The sequence below is a fragment of the Phyllostomus hastatus genome, unplaced genomic scaffold (genome assembly GCF_019186645.2).
Source record: "Phyllostomus hastatus isolate PE091 unplaced genomic scaffold, TTU_PhHast_1.1 phas_contig_58, whole genome shotgun sequence".
NCBI lineage: Eukaryota > Metazoa > Chordata > Mammalia > Chiroptera > Phyllostomidae > Phyllostomus > Phyllostomus hastatus.
Window position 1 is genome coordinate 56454788 of NW_025333916.1, and position 26440 is coordinate 56481227.

The following is a 26440-nucleotide window of genomic DNA, read 5'->3' on the forward strand; positions in this document are numbered from 1 at the left end:
GACTTAGATGAAGCGGGTATTGATCAGTCAGTAAGTATTGATTACTTAAAGTTTGGTCAGCTTAATGCAAGAAGATCACAGTCTGCTACTTATTCCTATTTTAGGGAAAAAAGCTCGCACATTTGATTTGGAAGCAATGTTTGAACAAACTCGAAGAACAGCTGTGGAAAGAAGTCGGAAAACACTGGGTAAGTTCAGTTATTTGCTGTTTCATTGGTTTAGATACTCTGTACACCGTACACAAGGATATTGACAGAGAGTGTAAGACTGAAAACAAGTTCAAAATTCTTAGAAGACCATATGTGCTGGTTCCTTGGGAAGTAGAGGGTTTTGTTTTTTTTTTTTTTAAACATGGTAAAAGTCGCATCTAAATAGGGTAACAAGGTCCGAGTGCTAAAATCTTAATATATAAGAATCAGAATAGCAATTTCTCTATTACCTCTCCCTCCACCTCTATCTGATTCTCATTTCATTTTTTCTTTCCTGCTTACAGCGGAACCAGTATTTGGAAGGCTGGGCGAGAGGTGGCTCTCAGAGCTGTGTACACCACTGACTGTTGACCCAGACAGTATAGAAAATTGAGACATACAGTGAATGTGGCTGCTGCTGTTGAACCCCTGCATTAATGAGTTGTATCAGACGTTTAATGAAGGCTTTAGTTTCCAGACTGTCTGGTTTGATATCAGGTGGTTGCCAATTCTAGGTGCCACCTCAGGGTCTTGGAAGGACACTGACTCCTCTCCTGCTTCCTCTGGGTCCGCTTCAGATCGTTTTCACACTAGAGAGGGGATGGGTGTGACCTGATGGAGCAGAGGGGGCTAGAGATCAGACAGGACGCCCGGAAAAATTTAAGTGAATGTTGTTCTGGTACTTGTGGTTGTTGGTTTCAAAGTGATAAATTATATAGCAGTAATATTTAATATTGGGATATGAGCTTCACATGAAATATTTTTGGACTCTGGAAGAATAACAGCTTTTTTTTTATTGTGAAAAATAGTTCTCTACAGATACTATTTATTATGCGAAATTTCAAATACAGAAGTATAGTAAAAAATTGTATGTCCCTCTCACAGATTTAACTACTGTAATAATTCATGGCTAGTGTTATTTCCATTCACTTTCCCTCACATTATTTTGATACAAATTTTAGATATTTATGTTTCACCTAAAAATATTTTAGTCTGTGTTTTTAAGAGATAAGGATTCTTTGAAAAAACTTAAAAATGCAATTATAGTTGACGTGCAATATTACATTAATTTCAGGTGTACAACATAGTGAGTACAAATTTCTATAACTTACACGGTGATCACCCTGATAGGTCTGGTAGCCATAGAATCCTTTTAAAAAACTTAACTAGAATACTATTACCATGCTTAAAAATATTAGGTCATTTAATATCAAACAAGATACAAGGACATGCTGTCAGAGGCATATTTATAAATGCTTTAACATTCAATCTTTTAGCATTTTAGTGAATGCTTATACTGTTACAGCATCTTTGTATTTACCTCTTTTACTATGTGATACAAAATGCTTTGAACAGGGATCCTCTTATTCAGCTACGTAAGTTTTGTAGTGTCCAGTACCATGCCTTGCACCAGAGGTTCTCCATATATATTTGAGAAGATTGGATTGAACATGTAGAACCGTAATAATGCTTTAAAAGAATTCTGTTTTGGAGAGTGTTTTAAAGTGCCATGATCCATTATGTAGAGCTTGGGATTTGGAGTTGGAGGACCTAGGTTTGAGGGTCAGCCCCACATTCTATTAGATGAGTAACATTGGGTGGGTTTCCAAATTCAGACCCTAACTTTCTCCATCTGCTAGGTGAACACTAGAGTAAGACCTCCCTCAAGAAGGTTCTTGAGGGGATTAAGGTGTTGGGTATAGTACCTTTTGAACAGTAAAGTACTTTATAAGTGTCATTTTTAATTCCTATTTTTTTTTCATAAAACTTGTTTGCATTTAGCACATAAGACGAATTTCAAGGGAGTCATTACATTTTTAAAATTTTGAAAAGTTACCTTAAGACTTTGTTCTTCTGTGATATTAGTGGAAGAATTAAATGTGTTGAACTTTCTTCATTTGGTATTACATCCTTGGACTGATGTTTCCACCCCTGATCTCTAAACACACAAACCCAAAGTTGGACTCACTTTCTTAAAAGAAAGTTTCAGAAGTTCTGATATAAACGTTAATTATCTCATGATGTAGGAGTCTTTCCCTGGACATTGATGTCCAACCTGAAGAAAATAAGAACTTAGGCTATACCCCTTTCCCCCATTTTTGTGTTTGTCCTTAAAAAAATTGTTTTAAGTTTTTCAAGTTCAGTTGACATAGAATATTATGTTATATCAGTTTCAAGTGTACAGCATAGTGGTTAGACGTTTACATCACTTATGGAATGACCCCGCCCCCCGATAAGTCTGGTGCCCACGTGGCACCACCCAGAGTTACTGCAATGTCACTGACTGTGCTCCCCAGGCTGCACTGTGCACCCCCGTGACTGTTTGTCACTGCTGATCTGTACTTCTCGGTCCCTGTGGTCCCTTTTAATGGCAAGTTCAATCGTCTGTGTATGTGGATGTAGACTGTTGTGGTTTAAGTGCTGTGGTAGAAAGGATGAATTACTATAAAACCTCAATAAAATATTATGTAAAATATCAGGAAATATTGTACAAGTTGTCTTTTAATTTTTTTTATGTTCCTGAAAGCTATGAGTATGCCTTGGACATATGAGAGACCTTTTTAGAACTGGTATACTATGAGGAGAAAAATGGGGAAGAAACTTTTTAAATTCAAATTTTCAATTTGGGCCTGGCCATGCTGTGGATGGATTATAAACCTTCTCTGCTGGGGAAAAGCTTCCTTGAAAAAAAAAATGACTAAGATAGGATTGAATATGATTTCAGTGGATGATTTAATGATCCTGGAAAGAAAGATAATCCCAGAGATTTTAGAAATGAGAAAAGTTTCAATTTTTTTAAACTTGAAGCAAAGTTCCTCTCCAATTATACCCTATCTCACCCTGGAAGTCCTCACTCACATGTCACCTTTTCCAGGTGTTATTTCAGAACCCTTCTAGACATAATGGCTGTTGCCTGCCTTTGTTTTTATAGTTCTTTAGAAATGTTACAAATTTATTTTAGTATTGTTCATGTATCGAGGATAAGAATCTTATTCCTTTTTTATATTTACAGTGGGGAACACAGACCTTTGTATACAGTAGTTACATTTCTAAATAGTTAATGGAGAAATGCAACTAATGTCGTTAAACTGTTACTTTTTACTTTCTAGTATTTTGACATTAAGCATTTAACATTAGATGTAAATTTGCATGAAATGGTAGGCTACTGAATTGTTTAAATTAGAATAACAAATATTTAGATAAATGTTTAATAATATTTAGAATGCTTAATTTTAGATAAAAAGAATGTCATGATTAGAAAACATTTATTCTGGCTTATATTTATAGTAATTTTATTTCCTTTACATTTGTTTATCTTAACTCTAATTTCTTCCTTTAAGTTAAGTGGTTGCTATAATGATCGGCTACGAGATCATTATGGGTGGAAAATTACATTCATTTGAATCTGCAATTTATGTTAATCAGGCCAGATGGGACCTGGTAGTTTTGCATAGTTTGCAGTTAACAGAGGCAAACGTCCCATACATCTGGGGTGCTTTTGCAGAAGTGGTTATCCAAAACTGGTAGCTATTTGAAAGTAAAGAGGTAACAGTAAAATGAGGGGCTTGGAAGAATGAAGGCAGGTTACTTCACTTTTGTTAAGGGAACACATTATACAGTGTTTACGGTGTGTTTGTTTCCACATTTGGTGAAAATGCACAAACAATCCCCTCTGTCAGGGATGTACAGTCTATTCAATTTTTTAAAATATAATTTATTTATTTTTAGAGAGAGGGGAAAGGAGGAAGAAAGAGGGGGAGAGAAACATCAATGTGCAAGAGAAACATCAATCCGTTGCCTCTTGCACATCCCCAGTTTGGGGGACCTGGCCCGCAACCCTGGCATGTGCCCCAACTGGGAGTTGAACCAGAGACCTTTCGGGTCTCAGGCTGGCACTCCGTCCCCTGAGCCACACCAGCCAGGGCTGAATTCTTTTTTGTTTGGTTTGGTTTTTGTCCTTAGTCAACAGTCCTTAGAGGAAGAAATCTTTTTTCCTCTAAAACGTCTTCTTTTCTCCTGGCCACAGCCCCCATTACCATCTTGCTTTGATGAAGTAGCAGGTAATAAGCACCTCTTGGAATAAAAAATTCTTGCTAGTGTAAAAAGGAGTTAAAATTTTAAATCGAAAAGTTAGTTGCTTCACAAGGATGGGACAACTCCAGTGAGACGGGGGTTGGGTCACAGTGCCCAGACAGTCTGGTGAGAGCCAGCGGTAAAGGCTGCAGGCTCACTGTCCTGTGAGGTCGGTGGTGCTTGTTAGGTAATTTCGATACCAAACCCAGGTTCGGCTGCCTGCTGCTCAAAAGCCAACAACCCAGAGATGGCTGGTGGAAGGAAAAAGCGGTTTACTCAAGAGCCAGCAGCTTGAGAAGATGGTGGACTCTCATCGCAAAGACCGTCTTAATTTGACACAGGCAGGGGTTTCTGTAAGGAGGGAGGAGGAAGAAAAAAAACCAGAACGAGGGAATCAGAAGGAGGGAGCTGAGAGTTCTCCGCTGAGGGGACTGCACGCAAGCCCACGCAGTCTGCTCAGACAACTGGCTGAGGCCAGCGAGTCTCCCAGAGCTGGAGTGTCTGAAGGCCGGGGTCTGCTTCTTCGCAAGTCAGAATTCCTGGAATTCTTAAGCAAACAGGCTGTTTACCTGCAGGAACGTGTTGGTTAACAGGTCATCGTGGATGGGAACAAGGCTGAAAGAGTGTGGACTGGGCTCCAGTCCCAGTCTCCAGGAAGCCCGATCAACTCAGAACAATCCGGTGGCGGAGCCTCAGTGCGTGGCCCTGGGACTCGGCAGCCCTCACCCCACTTCTCCGCGCCTGCGGTTCTGCAGCTGCGGAGTGCGGGTACTGAACTTGACCTGCTTCTGCTGTACCGGACCGTCGGAATTTACTAGGAGAGTCGAGCTTCAGTGTCTTCTCTCATAAAGAAGAAAGGGTGACTATGCGGGTGCTCATTGACTCCATTCGGAGAATCCTTTCACTGTTTTCTTCGTAAATTAGATCATCGCGTACACTAACATGTCTTACGATTTTATTTGTCAAGTATGCCTCGGTGAAGCTGAGAACAACAGTGCCTACTTCAGAGGCTGTTAGGAAGGTTAAAGATGATAGGGCATGCTTAAAACAGTACCTGGTACATAGGAAGTTCCATGGAAATGTTAGCTACAATTATTGTTAAATTGAGGCTGATATTAAGATGCTTTTGGTTACTTTGCAAAGAAGTCACAGAAAACCTACTGGTGGCTCAGATAGGGAAAATGCAGTATCACACATGACAAGAACTCTGGAATGGGGCTCTTCTGTCTTCTGAGTTTTGGCACAGAGAACATGAACTTTATTTCTCCCTTTTCTGCTTTGCCAGCTTTAGGGTATTGTTCGTCCTAAGCTGACTGTCCTCACGACCCGAAGTTATCAGCAGAATTTGTTACATGCAGATGACCACTTCCGCAGGCTGCAAGAGAACTGTTTTGTATATCACTGTTTAGGAGGAAGAAAGCTTTTCCCAAATGTACCTTCAGTCGACTTCCCTTCCCATCTTAACTGAGTAGTAACAGTGCGGCACACCAGTTCCAAAAATGGCCCCTGGCAAGAGCAATGTGGTTGACTTGGAATCGATTGTCACCCCCTCTGGGCTGGGAGGGGCCCAGCATCTCCTGAAGCTCAGTGCTGCCTCCCACCTGGAGAAAACGGGCTTTCTTAGCAAGGGAAAAGGGGCAGATGGCTGTTGGGTAGGTGGCTGATAGTGTGCACCTTGGTATTGTTCCCTGATCAGGGTCAGAACTGTCCCTGAGACCTGAGCCTAGCTAGAGTCCAGGTGTCCAGATGCAGTGCCCCGTTGCCCCCCCCCCAACCTTGCCCCTGCCCTGGAGGGCATGGAGGCATTGGTGGGAGAAGCTGGGTGAGGGTAGGAGCCAAGCAGGCCCACTCTTAACTTTGGACATCATCCCTCTGTTCTCCCGCTACCAGAGTGGAGGATCGTTGAGTCCTAACCTGTCTCAGCCTAGTGGAGAGCACAAAAAACAAACAAACAAAAAAACCCCAAAACACAGAAATGTGAACTAGAGCTATAGCATTGGCCTTATGTCTTCCCAGAGAGTTTTATCTTCCATGTTTGAAATAGACTAGTTACTTGTCGACATTTGCTTGTTGTCTGCTTGGTTTTCGTCCTTCATGTCCTAGCAAGGAACGGCCCTGAAAAGTACAACAATCTAATTAATAAGTGCCTTCTGATATCGCTCAACTTTGGGTGTATTGTTTTTCATTATTAAGGAAAAAACGTTAAAGATTATCTCAGGTTATTGAGGATGGTAGCGATGGAGAACCGGACTATTCATATAACTCATTTACTTCCTGTGTGTCCCCTACTATAGAATGAGAAAAAGATTTAGTTCCATTGGATAAATTTTGGTCTTCCAAGGTAGACAACTCTACAAGCCTAATGTAACTGAATTTTTTCTGACCAAAAATCTTGAGTAGAAAATTCATAAATGAACAAAGGACTGAATTTAGGGTTAAAACATTAAAAATACAAAATGAAATTAAGTGGGGATGTAAAGTACAGCATAGGAAATACAGTTAATAATATTGTCTTAACTGTGTGGTGTCAGGTGGGTGCTGGAAATATCGGGGGAGACACTTTGTAAAGTTTATGACTGTCTAACCACTATGCTGTATACGCGAAACTCATACAAAATAATAATGCATGTAAATTGTAATTTAAAAAATAAAAAAGTGAAATTACATCAAATCTTATGTTTGAATACTTGTTTTACTTACCACTTTCCATATCCTTTTTTTTTTTAATTAAAAAAATTTATTTATTTTTAGAGAGAGGGTAAGGGAGGTACAGAGGGAGAGAAATGTCAGTGTGTGATTGCCTCTCATGTGCCCCCTACTGGGGACCTGGCCCGCAACCCAGGCATGTGTCCTGACTGGGAATTTAACCGGCAACCCTTTGGTTCACAGGCTGGCACTTAATCCACTGAGCTATACCAGCCAGAGCACCTTCCACGTCTTTTTATATAGTGCAATCCTGGTTCATATTCTATTCACATCTAATTTTGTTTAGCATATCTGTTAATACTTCCCCAGATTTGTACGTTTTCCATCACTACTTTTTTGAGAGGGAAGGGAGGGAGAAAGAGAGAGAGAGAGAAACATCAATGTGCAGTTGCTGGGGGCCGTGGCCTGCAACCCAGGCATGTGCCCTGACTGGGAATCGAACCTGCGACACTTTGGTTCGCAGCCCGAGCTCAATCCACTGAGCTACGCCAGCCAGGGCTTCCATCACTACTTTTACTGGTTTTATTTTATATTGTTGATATACAGTAATTTAATTATTTTCCCAATATTGGGCATTTAAGGTGATCATTTTTTGCTATTAGTGGTAACACTCTTATGTTACATCTTTATGACTTCATTTTCATCCTTTTTAAAACTGACAGATTTTGAGGTCTAACTATTAAAAATTTATTTTCACCTTTTCAGAAGCGAGAGAAAAAGAGGAAGAAATGAACAGAGAGAAAGAATTAAGAAGGCAAAGTGAAGATATCGAACCAACATCTTCAGGCTCAAATGCGGTCAGAGATTGCTCTAAATCATCTTCCAGGTACTTGACTTTTTCGAAAGGATTCTACTAAACTGTCATCGTCTCGGTGTTTATAACGTGTTCAGCAAAGTTTGTGGTGTTCAAAGCTGGCACAAGTTCTCCGTTTTAGGCAGTAGTGTATTGTAGCACATCCCTGGGGTCTCGAGATGGTCCTGTGTCACACGGTGAGTCAGTTGAGGTTCGTCAAGTGTTCTAGGTGTAGTGTGGAAATAAATCTGTGTCGTTTGACTGCAGAGTGTAACTATATAAAGTTGGTCAGATGTTGACAAGTTTGTAATTTTTGTCATGTTTATTTTGACACTTACGTCTTTTGTACCCTTCTCTAAAATTCTACATTCATGATGACCTTATTTGGAGGGATCCTTTACAGATATAGATAATCAGAAAGAACGTAAGTGACCATGGCCAGGTGGTTCAGTTGGGTTGGAGCATTATACTATACTCCAAAAGGTTGTGGGTTTCATTCCCAGTCAGGGCACATGCCTAGGTGGGGGTTCGATCCCTGGTTGGGGCACATATGGGAGGCAACTGATAGATGTTTCTTTTTCACATCAGTGTTTCTCTTTCTCTGCCTCTTGAAAATCAATAAACATACCCTTGGGTGAGGAGTGAAAAATGAAAGAAAGGAAGGCACATTATAAAGAGAAAGCAGCCATTAAAATTACTTTAGAATGAAATTTAATACTATGCAACTTAATTGCTAAGAACTTTAGGAGACATAAATAGGTATATAGATATCAAATCTGGATGGAGTAAAACAGGAACTCAAATGTTGTTTGGGTGTATTTGTAATTGTCAGATCGGCTCCATGAAATGCTTCCTGGCAAACCTACCATTGGACAGACATTCCTTCTGTTCACGGCGGAAAAACATGATATGTCTGACTACACAAAACACCGTTTGTAATCTGTCATTTCTCTTTCTGCTCCTCCGTGTCCTGGTGCAGATCTTTGGTGTCCCAGTCTAGGCTCTTCAGCAGACTCTCACCGCTTCATAAACGCGGTCTTTTCTCTCCTGTCTCTGTAGGGAGGGGGCATATCTACGTGGGACTACAAGCCTGTTTTCATAGCAGTGCAGCCCTACGGTCTGCTCAGGCTCTGAGGCATGTGCACTTCTTTGCTCACATTAGGAAAGAGCAGGCACCAGCACACTTTCTCTGTGAAGGGCAGATTGTGACTATTTTAGGCACTGGGGTCCGCACAGTCTCTTTCTCAGCTACTCGGCTCTGCCGTAGACAATACATAAATAAATGGGCTTGGCTGTATTCTAATCTTTAAGAAACATGCACCGGGGCCCTGCTCAGTTGGTTAGAGCATTGTCCCGATATGCCAAGGTTGCAGGTTCAATTCCCAGTCAGGGCACATAACAAGAATCAATCAGTGAATGCACGAATGGGTAGAACAACAAAATGGATCTCTCTCCCTCTCTCCCTCTCTCTTGCTCTCCCTCACCCTCTATCCCCTCCTCCTTCCCCTTCTCCTTGCTCTCTCTAAAATCAATCAATAAGAGAGAGGGAGAGGTAGAGAGAGAATCAAAGAAACAAAGAAACAACCAAACAAACACCAGGCCAAAGTTTGCTGCCCCATGTTGCAGGGCATCATTCCTTTACATACCAGTCAACCCATTCAGTTTTGCGTTGTCCATGGTGTTGTGTCGGCTGTCAACCACACACAGGCCCTGGGTGTCAGTATGACAGAGAAAACCCCTCCTTTTCCTAAGAGGGGTACTTTAATATAATATTTACCTTTAGTTTCTTACTTCTGGGATGATTTAAGATGTTAAAAACTACTGTTGTGTTTTTGGGGATTCATTTTATTGCTGAGGTTTTTACAAACATAGTGATTCCATTAATTGAAACATTTAAGTTTCAGTAGTTCTGTTGATTCTGTGTTTTGCTGCAACACAAACTTTATTTATTTAAGTATATTTTATTGATTATACTACTCCAGTTGCCCCAATTTTGTTATCCCCTTTATCCCCCTCCTCCTCATACCCCACACCCTCCAGTACCCTCCCCTCCACCATCACTTAGTTCATGTCCATTGGTTGTATATATAAGTTCTTTGGCCTCCCCATTTGCTATTGCAATGCTAACTTTAAAACCCAAAGATAAAGATCAGGCACTCTTGGTCTTGGGAATACATTTTATTGATGTAACAAAACCCAAGCATTACTTCTGTCATTAGTGATTAAAATTCCAGAACTATTATTGACAGTGTAATTATAAAGTATAAAGAAATTATCATCAAGGAGAGTATAATAGAACATTATTCCATTTCACTGATCAAAGAGTGGAAGTTTATTTAACTCAGTTTCAGAAGACCTCAAGTGAATAATCCACGGCAGACGAATAGACTCATCAAAGCTTGTGTTTCATTTCCTGTATCTATTACAGGGTTCTTTAAGCTGCTCTGTGCATTGAATCATTTTACTATAAAATAACCTGACTGTGGCTAAAATTAATTAGAACTTTGAAGTCTGTTTCAGTAAGTAGCTATATTAAGAACAACTTTATTTATAACAAGATGCAATCAAGATATTTTCTACATAAGAATGCATATAATATCTATTTATTTTAGAGTCTCGGAGGGAGAGAAACATCGATTGGTTGTCTCTCATCTATGCCCCGACTGGGCACCAAACCTGTAACCCAGGCATGTGCCCTGACTGGGAATTGAACCAGTGACCTTTTGCTTTGTGGGACAATGCCTAGCCAACTGAGCCATACTGGCCAAGGCGTGAGTTATTTTTTTAATTTAATGCCAGGACAAAAAAAAAATCCCTCTCTTCTCTAAGAGCTTTTCTTACTAGATACGTAGAACACTATTTCTTTTTTGCCATAATTCCTAGAAGGCTTAGAGCTCAGTTCGGTGTTCTTTTGGGATTGTCTCATCCCAGAGCTCCAGTTTAGGGAACAAGGATTTTGAGCTGGAAATAGGGTCATGTTCTGGGAATTGTGGGAACCATCTGGCTGCAACTGAGTATTTAGTTAGTTATCTTGACTGGGCTGCAACTTTTACCTCTATGCAAAGCATTAGTGAATCAGTGCCCCTAGCATTTTTCATATTAAGGAGACACATGAAAATGTGTTTCCTTCGCCATTGGTCAGTGTTTGAATCGATGATGGACTCAGACAAAACACTGCTGACTTTTTGCCTGCCTACAAATTGTTTTTAAGAAAAAGTTACGAAGTTTGCCTGTGGGCCAGGCAGTATTCTATAGTTTTAAGAAATAAAGGCTGTTATTAAGACAGGGTTCAGATTTATTAAGGATGCAACAGTCTAGGAGTTGTTCATAGCTGTGGTTAGCTGACTTCTTTCACTCCCATTTAGGATCTTACATTAGGTACTGAAACTAGGTAGTTATCTGTCAGAAAGAAAAAAGAAACAGGATAAAGATAGTTAATTTTGTTCTAAGAAGATTATTTTCCTTGTATTTTCAAAGACCTTCAGTTTTAAGTAGAGATTAAGCAAGTAAGCACGATCAGATTTTAGTTTTCCCAGAGACAGAAAGCAAGCGGCAACCTCCTTGTTCGTCACTACAAGCACCTGGATCAGCGTGTTCACTGACCCTGGATAGGGACCTGCTGACCCTGGGGTCAGATCACACAGTTAGAGGGGATTCTTTTGAAATTTTGTAAACCGATATACAATTTTAATGTTATTTTTGAATCCTCACCTGAAGATGTGTTCATTGATTTCAAAGAGAGAGGAAGGGGGAGAGGGAGAGACACGGGAGAAAGAAACAGGGACGGGTTGCCTCCCGCACATGCCCGACAGGAGATCAAACCCCAGGCCTGGGCGTGTGCCCTCACCGGGGTGGAGCCTGCAGCCTCGAGGTGTGTGGAGTGACGCCCCAACCACCTGGGCCACCCGGCCGGGGCCGTGTTTCTAAGTTGTATTCTGTTGCTACTGTCTTGATTTTTTATTATGAAAAAGGTTATGACATAAAATTTACCACTTCAAACATTTTAAAGTTGTATAATTTCAGTGGCATTAAAACATATTTAATATCGTGCAACCATTATCACTATTTCCAAAAATATTACCACTCCAAACAGAAACTAGAACCATTAGGCAATAATTCCCCACTTTCTTCTTCCCTTAGCCCTTGATAATCTCCTACCTGTTGAGAGTTTCTCCATGAATTTGCCTAGTGTAGGTATTTCAATAAGTGAAATCATATAACATTTGTCCTTTTGTGTCTAGATCCTGTTTGCATAATGTCTTTAAGGTTTGTGTTGTATCAACACTTCATACTTTTAAGTGGCTGAATAGAACTCCCCTGTATGCATATGCCATTATTTGTTTATTCATTTGTTGATTGATTCTTGGGTTGTTTGCACCTTTGTGCATTATGCATGCATAGCTCTTATATTTTGGTCGTTAATCCTTTTTGAGTTCCTTTTGTATATGTTACGAGGTAGGGGTCCAACTTTTTTTGTTTTTTTTTTTGTCTCATCTTGGTTATTCCAATGTATAATGTAAGGTATGATTCTAGAGTAGTTTCCTATTTTATTTCATATATGTTTAGCACTTATTTCATGGTAATCATTTTATTCACTATTTTTTTATAATTTTTAAAAAAGATTTTATTTAGTTATTCCTAGAGAGAGGGGAAGGGAGGGAGAAAGAAAGGGAGAGAAACATCAATGTGTGGTTGCCTCTCGTGCACGCCCTACTGGGTACCTGGCCCCCAACCCAGGCATGTGCCCTGACTGGGAATCAAACCGGCGACCCTTTGGTTCGAAAGCTGGTGCTCAATCCACTGAGCCACACCAGCCAGGTCTTCACTGTTTTTTAATGCAGACTTGTTACAAATAAATAATTTCTTATAATTTGAGTTCAGTTTTGGGATTTGCTTTTGTGCTCTTCTGGCTGTATTTTTTCAGTATTATTTGTTTTAACTAAGTGTTTTTCTTTGTGATATGTTGAGAGTCTGTTTCACAAAACATACAAATAATTATTTGAAAATCTAGTGTTAAAATTTGTTTTAGAGACAGTCATCTAACATGAGCACTTTTATTGGCTTTGAATAAATGATATATGATATAAGTTGCCATTGAAATACAAATACTTGGAAGAAATATGTCATTTATGCAGTGAAATATAGCTACAAGGTAGGTGAGAAGTATTGATATACTCTAAATTTGTAAGGCAGGACTCAGATGTTTGCATTTCCTTTTAAGAGATTAGTACCAGGAAAAAATGGATTTGCTTATGAATTTAATTCCTAAGTTGAAATTGTACAACTATACATCTTTTTAATGCTTAGCTAAGCTGTCTTTTGAAAAAACTCAGCTGAGAAAAATATTAGGATTTGATTCTTAGTTGTCTTTTCATCTAATACATATTGTTTCTCAGTTTCTGGTTCGTATTTTGGTACCACATTGAATCAAAGGCATATTTTAAACATGAAACGTGTTCTGTTTTCTGTCAAGGACATTTTTGGACATAATTTCACGGACTTTGTTTTTCCGACTATTGAAAATATGTTAAAGATTGTTTATTTTTTGGCTTAAGCACACCCAGGTCCTGGTGGGGCTGCGGCCTGCGCAGTCAGCCGTGGTGAGATCGGCAGGGCTCCCTTCGGTCCTCAGCTCCGGGCTGGGGGCTGGCTCCCGAACCGGCTTGCTCAGTTACAGCGCGGGCTGTGAGGGCCACCGTCACTTCAAAGTCCAGTTCTCTGTGGCCCGAAGCCTTTTGCATGGAGATGCTCTGACTTCCAAACCAGTGCATTTGGAAATGTGTGACTTAATCACGAGGGAGGAAATTTGAGAGTGTGATACTTTAATACAAATTTATTCAGCCTTTCAGCTGTTATTTATTATGTGTGTTGACCGTCTCTGGGGGCACAAGTTGGCTGAAATGTGCGAGCTCCCATCGTTGTGGGGTGGAGGGGAGGGAGAACAGGTTATAAACAGCTGATAACCAATCAGATGGGATAACTCAGCATGTATGTAGTTAACAAAGACAATCACAGTGAGGCAGTTAAGGCAGTAGTGACGGGCAAGAATGTGTTTGAAAGTTTAGAAAGGGGGTGCCTGAAGGCCTCTTTCAGGAGGCGCCTTTTCAGGAGACCCCAGGGGCGAGAAAGAGCCCGTGTGACGGCAATGCCAGCGGAGCGACCGCGGGTGCAGAGGCCCTCACGCTGAACCAGGCTGGCCCTGCCTGGTCAGAGCCAGGGCAGAGGCCTGCGGGGCCCGAGCACAGGGCCGCAGCGGGACCATCTCGAGAACAAAGGGCGATGCTCTGTGTGGAGGTTTGCTAGCGCCTCGTGTGAGGGTAGCAGGTGAGAATGAATTCCTTTCGAGAGTGAAGCGAGATGAAAATAGCAAGGAGAATCCCATTTTTTCTGTAACAGATTTGTCAGGCATCGTCTAGCTGCTAGAGACACAGCAAGGAACACAAAGGACAGAAATGCTTTCTTGAGATTGCACACCAGAAACCCTGAATTAGAAGGCAGTGATAACTTTGGAGTCCTATAAAATATTTGATAGATTCATCGCTACAATTAGGAAGGCAATTCTCAACTCATTGGGATGGGGCAGGAGGTGGGGGGATGGTGGCAGTGGCGGCTTCCAGGAGGCTGGAGGTGTTTGGTAAAGACTGTAATGAGAGTGTGTATCAGTCCTCCCTCAGGTATCCCGGACAGAAAACCAGTCCAGAATCAATATGATACTCCCTGGAATAAGATATTTTTAGGATCCAGGAATGTGGCACTGAACATTTTAGCAACCCAGCAGACTTGAATTAGAACTGAGAAATAATTTGTATTTCAGAAATACAAAATTGAAATCATATTGAAACATGTTGGGACTAATACTAACTTCTTCCGTGACTGGCTTTATTTGCCCTTGTGGCAAACAGTGATTGGCTTCAAGTATGGTCAAGTGATCCTCCTTTGTGGGTGTCGTGCTTTTTTTGTGGTTTTCCTTGCACGTTCCAGTTGTCCCGCTGGCCCTTCACGAGGGAGGGTGATCTAATGGGCCTCTCATGCAGAATGGGCCTTTATTCCTGACTCTCATTTATGCCTAGTTAAGGTAAGTGGATAAATGAAGTGTTCTGCTTTCTTAAGACAAAAACAATGTTAACATCAGGCGTTAGGAGGAGAGTGGGGGCCCCCGTCTCTGGGGCGTGCTCTCCCTCACAGCAGAGGCAGAGAGCCCTGTTTCTGTCCTCAGTGACACGAGCAGCAGTGGAGGCGAAGAGAGCTCCGACTCTTCCGACGACGACGAGCTGATTGGCCCTCCTCTGCCCCCGGAGATGGTGGAAGAGCCGGTCCATCGCGTGGAGGAAGCTATCGGTCACTTACCGCCCCCTCTCCACGAAGAAGAGGAAGAAGATGATGATGGTGACAGTGATTCAGAGGAGGAGGAAGTAAGTATTTCAGTGGTAATTTAGGAACTCAGTGGGGTAGTTCAGAGGAGCGTAGCTACCAGTTCCCTGCTAGACTGTGTTATTCATGAGTGAGAGTAAATTAAAAAGAAAAGGATCTGAATTTACTGCTGAAAGCCCTTGTTGAAAGTTCAGCTCTAAAGGATGCACTTCAGAAATGAAGGAATAGAATTAAAAAATAATGTGTGGAGAGCGGGAAGCAGTGTGTTAAAAAAGAAATTGATTAATAGATATTTTATTAAATCTTCGTAAGCAGGGAGTGTAAATAATGGTATTGATGAGTGGATTTGTGGGATTTAAAGACCAAGTGGATCTCCAATTTTTGTGAAAAATAATGTGAAAGATGTGATAGTGGAATCAGTTCATTCATTTTGAAGAACTTGTATTATTTGGAGGAGGCCAGAGACATTCATTAACTTCAGATTAGTTTAAGCTGAGCATGTAATTTACAGTGTTAAGAGTAATTGCCCAAAGAATAGAAATAAATTGTACAACCTCAAAAATACTAAAAGGAAAAAACACGAAGGAAACCACTGGTACACTTTGTGTGTTTGATACCTAGAGTGGATCATTTTTTAATACCACCTTCCTCTGTGTGGTAAGTTATTTTTGGTAGTAATTAAGAAGTGACACAGATAATGGTCAGAAGAGAAACTGACCGCTTTGCAGCCGTGTCAGCGACGTCACAGACTGGGCATGCTCTGCATTCTCACATCCACCTGGGGTAGCAGACTTGCCCATCTGTGTTTGTTGCAGTGGATCAGAGAAAGCTTTTGATTTCAGTTTTGAAAAAGGTCTTTTGCATGAAATGACATACACACATATACGTACAAACATGCATACAGGTGTATGTGCTTGGGTGTATATAATATTAGGAAAAGAAGTACTGAAGAATAAATTTGGCATTTTCATTAAAAATCGCGTTTTATAATAAATTTCCAAAACTGCGGTGTTGAATGTATCTTTTTTCTTTTTAACATCAATTCTACTGGCTTAAAAAAAAACTCTGTCTTTGAAATGTTTTTACTAAAATCTATTTTATAGACAATTCCTCACTTTCTAATATATTTGGTAAAAACTATTAAGTTTTCATCTCTGAAAATCAGAGAAATTGTCCGAATAGTGGCAAATATTGTCATTAAATGATTCATTGCTCCAGAATGGTTTTGATGCTGTCTGTTGGGGAGTTCACGTGTTGCCCTTTTGGATTCTGCCGTCTTCTGTTTTGAACCCTGGCAGTCAAAGAGGAACAGCATGGAAGGGACTCAAATTCTGTCTCTGTCTCAATAACCAGTGTTTTGAATCTGAACCCGCTGTTGAAATGCAGAAGTGTGCGGTACAACAGGGACTGGGGGTGTGGAGTTAGCCTTGAAATAAGCTTGAATGATTTCGAACCATTAGAAACATCCGAAAACGCGTGTTAGTCGAGCCCGTATGTGGTGCACGTATGTCGTGCAGACTGCATAACGGAATCTTCAAATTAACTTCATGTTGAATGCAGTATTAAAAGGTAAAAATATGCTAACTCGAAGTTTACACACATTGTTAAAACTCTGCACTAATAGCAAACATCACAAAAAATAAATTTCTACACTGAGAGTTTTAGAACTGTCAGCAAATGGTGATTGTATAAAGCAGACTCACCTTTAGTTCGTTTTGTTGTTGTTTTTAAAATTCCTACGGAAAATGCATCCTCTTATTGTCTGCACAGCTTTCACGGCAGGGCTATCCATGTGCCATGGAATGAAACGCAAACATTCCCATACATCACCAGACAGGAGACAAAGGAGGTAGCAGGAAATCCCAGTAAACAGCGATCACAGATTAAGGTGGTGGGCATGGACACAAATGCATCATTATTCACAATAGACGCATATGGACTTGCCACTTAAAAAAAAACAGCAGTTCTCAGACTGGATGGGGAAATTCACACGTACTCTGTTTGTGAGGCATACACCGAAAATGTGTCGACACAGAAATGTTGAACGAAAAAGGAATAGAAGAGAATATATCAGGAAAATAGCAATCCAAAGATAAGTGATTAGTATCATAAAATCAATTTAAGACAAAATAAGCTTTAAGTTCATAATGTGAATTAGTGAATTGAGTGTCGTTACCTGATGGTAAAAAGAATGATGTATTCTCCAGGGAAATTTGGCAGTCCTTGACCTCTGTTGTTTGTTTAACACAGTACACTCAAAGCAAAAATTGGTAGGATTACGAGGAGAAATGGAGAATCTACGGTCGTAAAGGGAGATTCAGAAATTGTTAAGATCACAATTAGTATGAGGAAAGATTTGAACCACACAAATGTGTATGTTTTTTCTATTGAACATACACAGAACCTTCATCTGTCATTTTCTTTTCAAGTGCATGTGGGTAACCAGAGGCACCAAGAAGCACACACCTAGGTCACACAAATTTATCATGTACTTTCCCACAACATGCTATGGACATGAGAAAGATGTACTTAACTTTTGGTGGTTCACAGACGAGGTGATATTTAGGTTGATGTATTAAATGGGAGAATGTTATCTATTTAATGTTTGTGTGCTTCCAAAATTCATATATTGACACCCTTAACACACACACCCCTCCCCCAGCCCCCAACTGTGGTCCTACATGCAGATGAGCCTCTTTGGAAGCAATTAGTGTTCAATTAGGTCATAAGGGTGGGTCCTGATACGATAGGATTAGTGTCTTTATGAGGAGAGAGGCACCAGAGAGCTGCCGTCTGCGAGACAAGGAGAAAGTCCTCATCACAGATCAGATTCGTGACGCCTGGACCGTGGACTTGCAGCCTCCAGAACCTCGAGGAAATAAATTTCCCAAGTTTAAGCCACCCAGCCTGTGCATTTTGTTAGGCTAGCCTGAGCGGACTGCTTCAGGTTTGCAAGGCTAACGAGGGGCTGGGGGACAGAGAACGGACGGAAGAGACAGAGGTGTTGTGAGCAGGAAAACGTTTACTAAAGCGAAGGCCTAAATCCACGCAAGCGCACGGTACGGCGGTGAAGTGTCGCGTGATCAGCGTGTGGCTGAGTGTCCTCGCCAGGGGCAAGTGGGACGATGAGGCTGCTGAGACCAGTCACAGAGCAGTACACAGAAGAAATACCTTCTGGAGGGGGTGGAATTGGAATGGACCTCGTAGAGGGTGACATTTTGGTGCAGTTGGTGGGGGAAGGCCACATCCTGTCTGTGGAGAGCGAATGGCAGGAGCAAAGGCACAGTGTGAAAGCGCAGAGTCAGGGTGGTGGGAGATTTCAGGTTGTCCAGAATAGTAAGTTGATAAACAAAAAGGCAGACCTTTGACCTGGACTGGTGTGTAGTAAAAGCTAAAGTGCAGCGATGCCGAGAGGCGAACCATCCTGGGCGCGGGGCTCAGAAACCCACTTGTCCTGGCTGTAATGAATGAGTGTCTGTCAGGAGATTGAGCAACAGCTTGCTCTTTCTTTCTTTTTTTTTTAAAGGATTATATGCATTGATTCTTTTTGGAAATACATCATTGTCTTTTTATGATGTCATGCTATTATAAACATAGTAAAGAGAAAATGCTGATAAAATAATATGCAGGTCAAAGCAAGGCTGTTGGTGATATGTTCCAATAATAGCCTCAATTGTATTCATTCATTCATTCATTCAATCCTCACCCAAGGATATGTTTTATTGATTTTTTTAGAGAGGGGGAAAAAGAGGAGAGAGAGAGAGAGAGAGAGAGAGAGAAATCAGTGTGAGAGAGAAACATCGATTGGTTGCCTTCCTCATGAGCCCTGACCAGGGCCTCAAACCTCCAACATAGGTATGTGCCCTGACCGGGAATTGAACCTGCGACCTTTTGATGACAGGTACTGTGTTGGGGACATAGCAATGAATGAAGCAGACAAATCCCTGTTCTGGTGGTGCTTACGTTTCTGCTAGAGTCGCTTTTACTGCTTCATATTCTGTCGTGTTTCCCCAACCATAAGCATTCCCCGAGGACATGTCCTTGTGTACCTTATCATTTCACATTTGGCTGGAGATGAGCTTCTCACATCTTCTTGTCTTCATGACTCCTGTTCACTCAGAGCATCTCATCTGAACTTCAGGTCCAGCTTTCTAACCACTCATGAAACATGTCCATATTTAAGTTCCAACAGTGTTCTCAGTTCAACAGCTAAGATCAAACTTTTATTTTCTACCACTTAGCTTGTCTCTCTCCCCCTAGGATCTCTCATTTCAATCCCCTTTTCCTCACTGCTTCAAGATCAAACTGTTTGTAACATGGGCCGCACTGCAAATGATACATAGTGCTCATTACCTAGTGAGTGAGAGTAGACCTCCACAGCCGGCAGGGCTCCATCTGGGGACTCCTGAGTGCAGTTTGATTACTTTGTTGCTCAGAAACTTGCAAAGCCCCGAGACATTGTGCAGAGCCGGAAGGCAGCCAAATTCACATACTTGAGAGGCTAAATATTTCAGCAAGTATTATTGAAATTAATGGGAAAATATTTTTTAAAAATAGCTTTTTAAAAACCCAGTGGTTCTGAGTCTTACTGTAGGAATCATCTGGGGTCACCGAAAAACCAAGCGCGCTCAGGCTCGGGCACCTGCAGGCCAGACGGACGTGGTGGGCCGGGGGTGGGCCCTGCCTGGACGCCTGCGGTCTGTGCTGGAGCGAAGGCGGGCACGGGGCTGCCGACCCAGACGGTCACAGCTAGTGCAGGGCCGTCAGTCAGCCGCGGTGGCGTGCCTCCACGGGTTAGGATCGGTGTCACGTGGCGTGGACACTGAAGGACGTGAGATGTGGCTGACATAGTGCTGCTGTTTCAGAAGGCGGCTGTGGAATCGCTGCCTTGTCCCTCTGTGTGACGGCAAAGCCACGTTGAAGGTTACAGGGAAAACTGTATATAAGAATATTCTTTCTCCCAAATACCTTAGGAGTAATTTTATTATTTTGTGGGAAATGTTTCTTTGATGATGTGTGAAAATTGGTTTCTCCAGAAGGGTCAGTGTTCAGCTGGCTTCTGAAGAGGGCGTGGAGAGGCGGCAAGCTCCCGGCCTTTTGAAGTGTGCTCATTTTTATGTATTTTAGGCCTCTCCTGAATTATGTCGGTTCATCATCACCATCGTGTTCTTTGCAGAGCTACGGACAGGTAGACATTCTAGGAACTGAGCCAGTTCCTCTCACAGTTGTTTTTATGATTGGAACGATGTTACTGAGTATCAAGAGCCTTAAAAAAGTGTTCGTCTCCTTTAAACTCGGTGATGCCACTTCTGGGATTCTGTCCTGAGGAAATGTGGGGAAGAGCTCTATGCACAAAGTCCTCCTTATCACAGCAGTCCTCATAATACTGGTTTTGGAACATGGCCCAAGGGACATGCTCTGGGGGCAGCAGGTGTGGAATGGGATCCCTCCTGCACATTTTCACGCGGGAGCCGAGGAGAGCATGTCCCTGGCCACTTCACTGGTGGTGCCGAGACTCCGACTTCAGTGCGTTCAGTGTACTCAAGTATTTCTGGTGAGGTGACTTCCCAGAAAGCAGCATTTATTCTGTGTGTGTGTGTTTTATCTCACCCAAGGACGTGCTTATTGACTTCAGAGAGAGGGGAAGGGAGGGGGAGAGAGAGGGAGAGGAACATCGATGTGAGAGAGAAATACATCGATCAGTTGCCTCTTGCATGTGCCCCAGCCAGGGCTGAACCCACAGCGTAGGCGTGTGCTCTAACTGGGAATTGAACCTGTGACTCTTTGGTTTATAGGATGATGCTCCAGCCAACTGTGCCACACTGGCCACAGCTTGTTCTGGCTTTTAAAGGCAAAATGTAAAATGTCATGGTCCCCGCAAAAAAACAAAACGATTAGGCTTGTTCAGAGCCTTCTTTTGACAGAAAGCTTTCATGTCCAAAAATGTTTGACAATAAATGATGTATGCAAATTGTGGAATAATTAGAAATACTGTAAGTAAATATCTAATAATAGGGGGAAGGATATATGAATTATATAGTCATAAAAATATGTTGCAGCCATTGAACATGTTTAGTAAGAGTTTTCAGTGTCACTAGGGAGGGAGGCAAACCTGTGTGGACAGTAGTGATACAAATGCGTGGAAAAACGTGCCCCTTGCTTGCTTCTGGATTGTGGGAATGAGGATAAGCCTTTTTTCCTGCCTTGTGCTTTTTTATTGTTTTCCATTTTCCATGTTGATCATAAGCTGTGCCTGTAATTACAGACAAATAATGGGCTTACAAGCAATGAAGGATTATAGTCCTTCACTGTAAGGCAATTCAGATGTTAAGTTAAAAATCTAGAACAGGTAGAAAAAAAAAACCAAAATAGTATCAAACACCTATAGAAAATAAGTGTTAAGTACTGTACTAGTGAGTAAGTTTATATCTTCCTATGTTCCAAAAATGATTAATATAATGAAATGCCCAAAGAAAGCAAAAATTAGGAAGAATAAAGGGAAATACCTATTTTTCCTTTATAAATAAAGGAAAAAAACCCCCAGGGAACATACAGTTAATGTAATCCCTGGGAAGCAGAGTTCTAAACATTTGCTGTGGGTGGGCCCCAAACCCTAGCCACCCTCATTGGTCCCTCTTTCCCTCCTCTCCACACCGTGGCTCCGACGCACTAGCTGGTCTCATTGGCTCCGTCTCCGGGTTTTCTACCAGGTCCCGTGTCTCTCCATCCCCATCACTGCTAGCCCTCAGTGAGTCCATGCCACTTCCATGCTACTGGTAGGTGGTCTCCCAGCTCCCGCGGTCGGCTGGGGGCTGTCATGGTGACCCAGGCGGCACGAAGAGGGGAAACAGAGACACGGCGGTAATGCAGAGTAGTGGTGAAGAGGGTGGGTTTGGGGGCCAGACGGAGCTCCTTCGCTTTCAGCTCTGCGCCTTTGGGCAAGTGGCATGACCGCTCTGTTTTCTTTCTCCTTTGTGACCTGGGGCTAGTCTGCTGCAGTTGTGCGGGTCACTAAATGAGTGGAGGAGTGTATGTGGAACCCTTTGAAGGGTGCCTGCTATGTATCATTACTCCATGGTCATCTATTTTAATATGTAGCAAAATGTGGATTAAAAATTTTTAGTGTGATTGCAGTCCTGGCTGGCGTAGCTCAGTGGATTGAGCGCAGGCTGCTAACCAAAGCATCGCAGGTTCGATTCCCAGTCAGGGCACATGCCTGGATTGCAGGCCACGGCCCCCAGCAACTGCACATTGATGTTTCTCTCTCTCTCTCTTTCTCCCTCCCTTCCCTCTCGGGAAATAAATAAATAAAATCTTTTAAAAAATTTTTTAGTGTGATTGCTAATAAAAACATTTAAAAATGGAACTAAAAGGAAACTTTTATATCACATTAAATAATTTATTCATGCTTTATACCAGTAGTCGGTGTTATAAGTAAGGAACATTAGGGGTGTTCTCTTTAAAATCAAGGACACAGCCCTGGCTGGTGTGGCTCAGTTGGTTGGGTGTTGTCCCACAAAGGAAAAGGTCCAGGTTCAATTCCCGGTCAGGGCACACGCCTGGGTTGTGGACTCCACCCCCAGGCAGGGCGCCTGCAAGAGGTGCAACCAATCCATGTTCTCTCTCACGCTGACATTTCTCTCTCCTTGTCCCTCTCTCCTTCTCTCTCTAAAAGCAAATAAAATCTTAAAAATAGTAAGGAATGCGATAAAGATGGTAATTGTCACATTATTATTGTAGACATTTTTGCTAATTAAACAAATCAAACTGAAATAATACAAGACTACACATGAGGAAAGAAGTTAGATATTGTTGTATTTAATATGACTCTACTTAAAACCAAAAGGAACTCCTCAGAACTTTTATGACAGATTAATTTAATAGTATCCAGTTTAAACAATTGAAAATGAAAGAAGATGCCTGTTTCGGAATAAGAGAAACAACTGCAGATCAGGAGTAAGCAAGTGAGAAATGTGTCTGAGCAGAAATAAAACTATAAACCTTTTGGCACAAAAATACAAAAAAGTACCACTAACTAAGCAATTAATTTCTTCATCTTTTGTCCCATAAAGGTCAAATAACTTACTCAATTTGCTTGTTTGCTCCCTTATCTGGATATTAAGTGGCAGAACTGCAGCTCAAACCCGGCTCCGTGCTCGTCGCCCTGCTGTGCTTCCTCCGCACCGTAGCCGGCGGGGTGGGGCCTGCTCTGAGTGGCCAAGCTCCGCATCGCGTGGAGCATTTGCTGCTGACAAACTGGGAAATGACAATAGCTTAAACAAGGTAGAAGGCTTCTGGTCACAGAAGTGAAATCAAGTTAAATGGATCAGAATTAGTTTGCAGGCCCAGGACATCACAGATTTAGGCTGCTTCTGGTTTTTTGTTTGTTTTTATTTTGCCAACCTCACCACGCAGGCACCAGGATGGATGCTCAAGCAGACAGCCATTAATATTGCATTTTTGTCTGCAGGATGGTGGAGGGATAGAGAAGGCTACTTGGTTTGAACTTTGTATCTTTCTTTCACATGAGAGATACAGTATTTACTTTAGGAAGCCAGGATTCTAGCTAGAGGTCAGTGCTTCCATGATGAAGGATGGATACTGCTGGGAGCCAACCAGCAACTATGTAGTGAGCAAAAATTTGTACTCAGTGTTTAGTACTTGCAGTTACAGTGATGACAAGTTATTTATTTGCCTTTTTCAGAGGTCATTTTAGCCATTGTGTATAGTCCTTTGACATTGCATGACATATATGTATATACACTCTACTTATTTTATTTTATTTTGTTAGTTGTGGACATATTAGTTGCCTTTTCCCAAAGGAATAATAAAAGACAAAGTTTATGGATACTAATACAGTCTTTAAACTCTTAGGATTTGATTACAATATTAGCATGCATGGGTTTCATTTGAATTCCTGTGTGTCTTTTATGTCCTGCTGTTTAGTAGCTTTTCTGTTGTTTTTATTGCTTCAGAAATGAGTTCTAATCTTTTTGGTTCTTTTTGTTAAATGAAGATTCCATAAAACGAGTCTTGGATGAGAGTTTAGTCAAGTTCAACTATATATATCTGTCAAGTTCATTTATATAGAGAATCACTGAAATATTCACAAGGGAAATAGAGGAGTAAAAAATGACTTCATAAGCTTTACAAAAGGATTCCCAGTAAGAGATCTGGCAGAGGAAGTGCATTTTAAACTGCTTCACTTTAGGGGAGTGGACCCCCTCAGGGAGGTGAGTTCTACCTGTAAACAAAATGAGCAATTTTCCCTCAGCTGAGTGGATGATACTATTTTCTTATAGGTGTTTTTACTTGCTCCCTGCTCTCTTTTATTATTTTCCACAACTTCCATATGACTTGCCCCCCGTTGAACACTGCCCCCATCCGTAGTTCCGAACATGCTTTTCAGGGATACGTCTAGTATTTCGTCAACAGGCTAATCAATGTATTGAAGGTCTGATTCGTAAATGTATCATACCTCACCAATTCCTATTTGCCCATTGATATTCTCTGAGAACGGAGTTTGCTACTTTTGAGTAGATACCGATCGAAACTTTAGTGCTTCCTGCTCATTCCTCCAGCTTCTGCTCGTTAAATGTCCGTTCAGCCTTTAGGGACCTTTTCTCAAACGTGATTTCCTCCAGGCACCATCTCCACAGGCCAGCCGCTGTGTTCCCCTCAGGCCTGGTTCCGCCCCCCACAGCAAACTCGTGCTGCTCTCCTTGCTCGAGCATCATCTGTGTGCTCGTCTTCACTCCTCTGTGGCCCCCTTTGCTGTTGGATGTGATGACCTCAAGTGTAAGGACCTGTATGTAAACGGTGCATGATTTTTAAAAACTCTCACAACCCCTAGGGTAGTGTCTTCCATATAAAACATACAGAGTAAATACCTGTCAAGCGGCATTGAGCGAACTTGGTTCTGATAATCGAAAAGTTTATTTTATGGCCTTGGCGAGTGCTTTCCCCTTGTGACGTGTCGATTCCCAGTCTTAGGTGGAAAGTGGAAGTAGGGATGGGAGAGGGAGCGCAGGAAACGGGAGCGTAAGAAATGTGACTAGACAGCTGTTTCTGTCAGAACCATTCCATGTGCCTTGTCCTGAGCTTACGATGTAGATGACAGTTAAATAATTATAAGAGCTGCCCCACAGTCCAGTGATATTAATTGTATGAGCCATAACCGCTTATGAACTTCCCTGTTAAATGAGGCCAAAATAGTTGTAGTTTTCTCATCTTAGAACAGTCTCACAAAAAATTTTAACAATATGATGGTTTTTACTGAGGTGTAATTTATATATAATAATGTTCACAGATCTTTACAGGTTCAGTTTGATGAGTTTTGACAATTTTATGTGCAAGATATAGGACATTTCCATCACCCAAGTAGTTCTTTAGGCACATTAAGAACTATACTGCCTGCTTATGATGATTATTTTTTCTATGCATTTTACTTCAGTTGCTGCTCAGTAGTAGCTCTAGTGTCACTGCGGACGTCCCGGGATTGCAGATACTAATGTTGTACGTCATGATTTCTTTCGATAACAAGCTTGCTTATCTCTCATTCTTACTTTATGCCACTTATATGCAGTGGTGATAAAGTTATTCCTTCAAATATAATGCAAATGCAAATGGAATGCAAACCATTATTAAACTTTGTCAAATTACACCAACTGTTAAATAATTAGAAGTATTTAGTGTTTGAAGGTTTATTATTATTTTTCTTTGAATTTGATAAGTGAATAAAAATTCAAGTGGGTAGGTTCAGAAGAAAGAGGTGAAAAATCAAATCTAAGTCATATCTATAATGTCTACATGGTTCTGATTTTTTTTTTAAGGTAAAGAAGGTTGTAACTTAAAATTAAATGGAGACTTTGGGATTATCGAGGATTTCCATTACCCTTGCTATCCTGTTTCCCATTACTACGGAAAATGGAGACTTGCGGTTCATGGCTGTAACTAAAGGCCAGATGTAGCAGGGACTTTTTAGTTGTGAGCACCTGTTTCCCGTGAACTCTCTCTGACTCCCGAGCTGGCATGTTCTGTCGTGGAGAGTCTCCGTTTGGGCCACCACTGCGCTGCTGTGACTCCTGTGCCGAGGCTTCTTATCCCCTTGACCTTGGTCATGGCCAACCACCTGTATCAGTCCGTCTCTGCCCCTCCTGCGTAGGGAAAGGTTTAAGAATTAAAAGTGGAAAAGACTCTCCTCTTAGTTCTCAGAAGTTGATGTGAGCACGAGATGACTCATGCATACGCCAAACAGACAGGTAGACACACACCAAGCACTCAGAATTGCTGGGTTTTATCATAGTTT

At 41.5% G+C, this 26440-nt stretch overlaps 1 protein-coding gene across 1 annotated transcript in view; it reads left to right on the top strand.

Moving 5' to 3' along the window:
• WDR70 (WD repeat domain 70) overlaps positions 1 to 26440 on the top strand; it is a 228920-nt gene that overhangs the window by 2684 nt on the left and 199796 nt on the right. The window contains exons 3-5 of the mRNA XM_045848124.1: positions 105 to 188; positions 7674 to 7794; positions 14978 to 15173. Coding sequence (XP_045704080.1) covers positions 105 to 188; positions 7674 to 7794; positions 14978 to 15173 — 401 coding nt within the window. The remainder of the gene's footprint in view (positions 1 to 104; positions 189 to 7673; positions 7795 to 14977; positions 15174 to 26440) is intronic.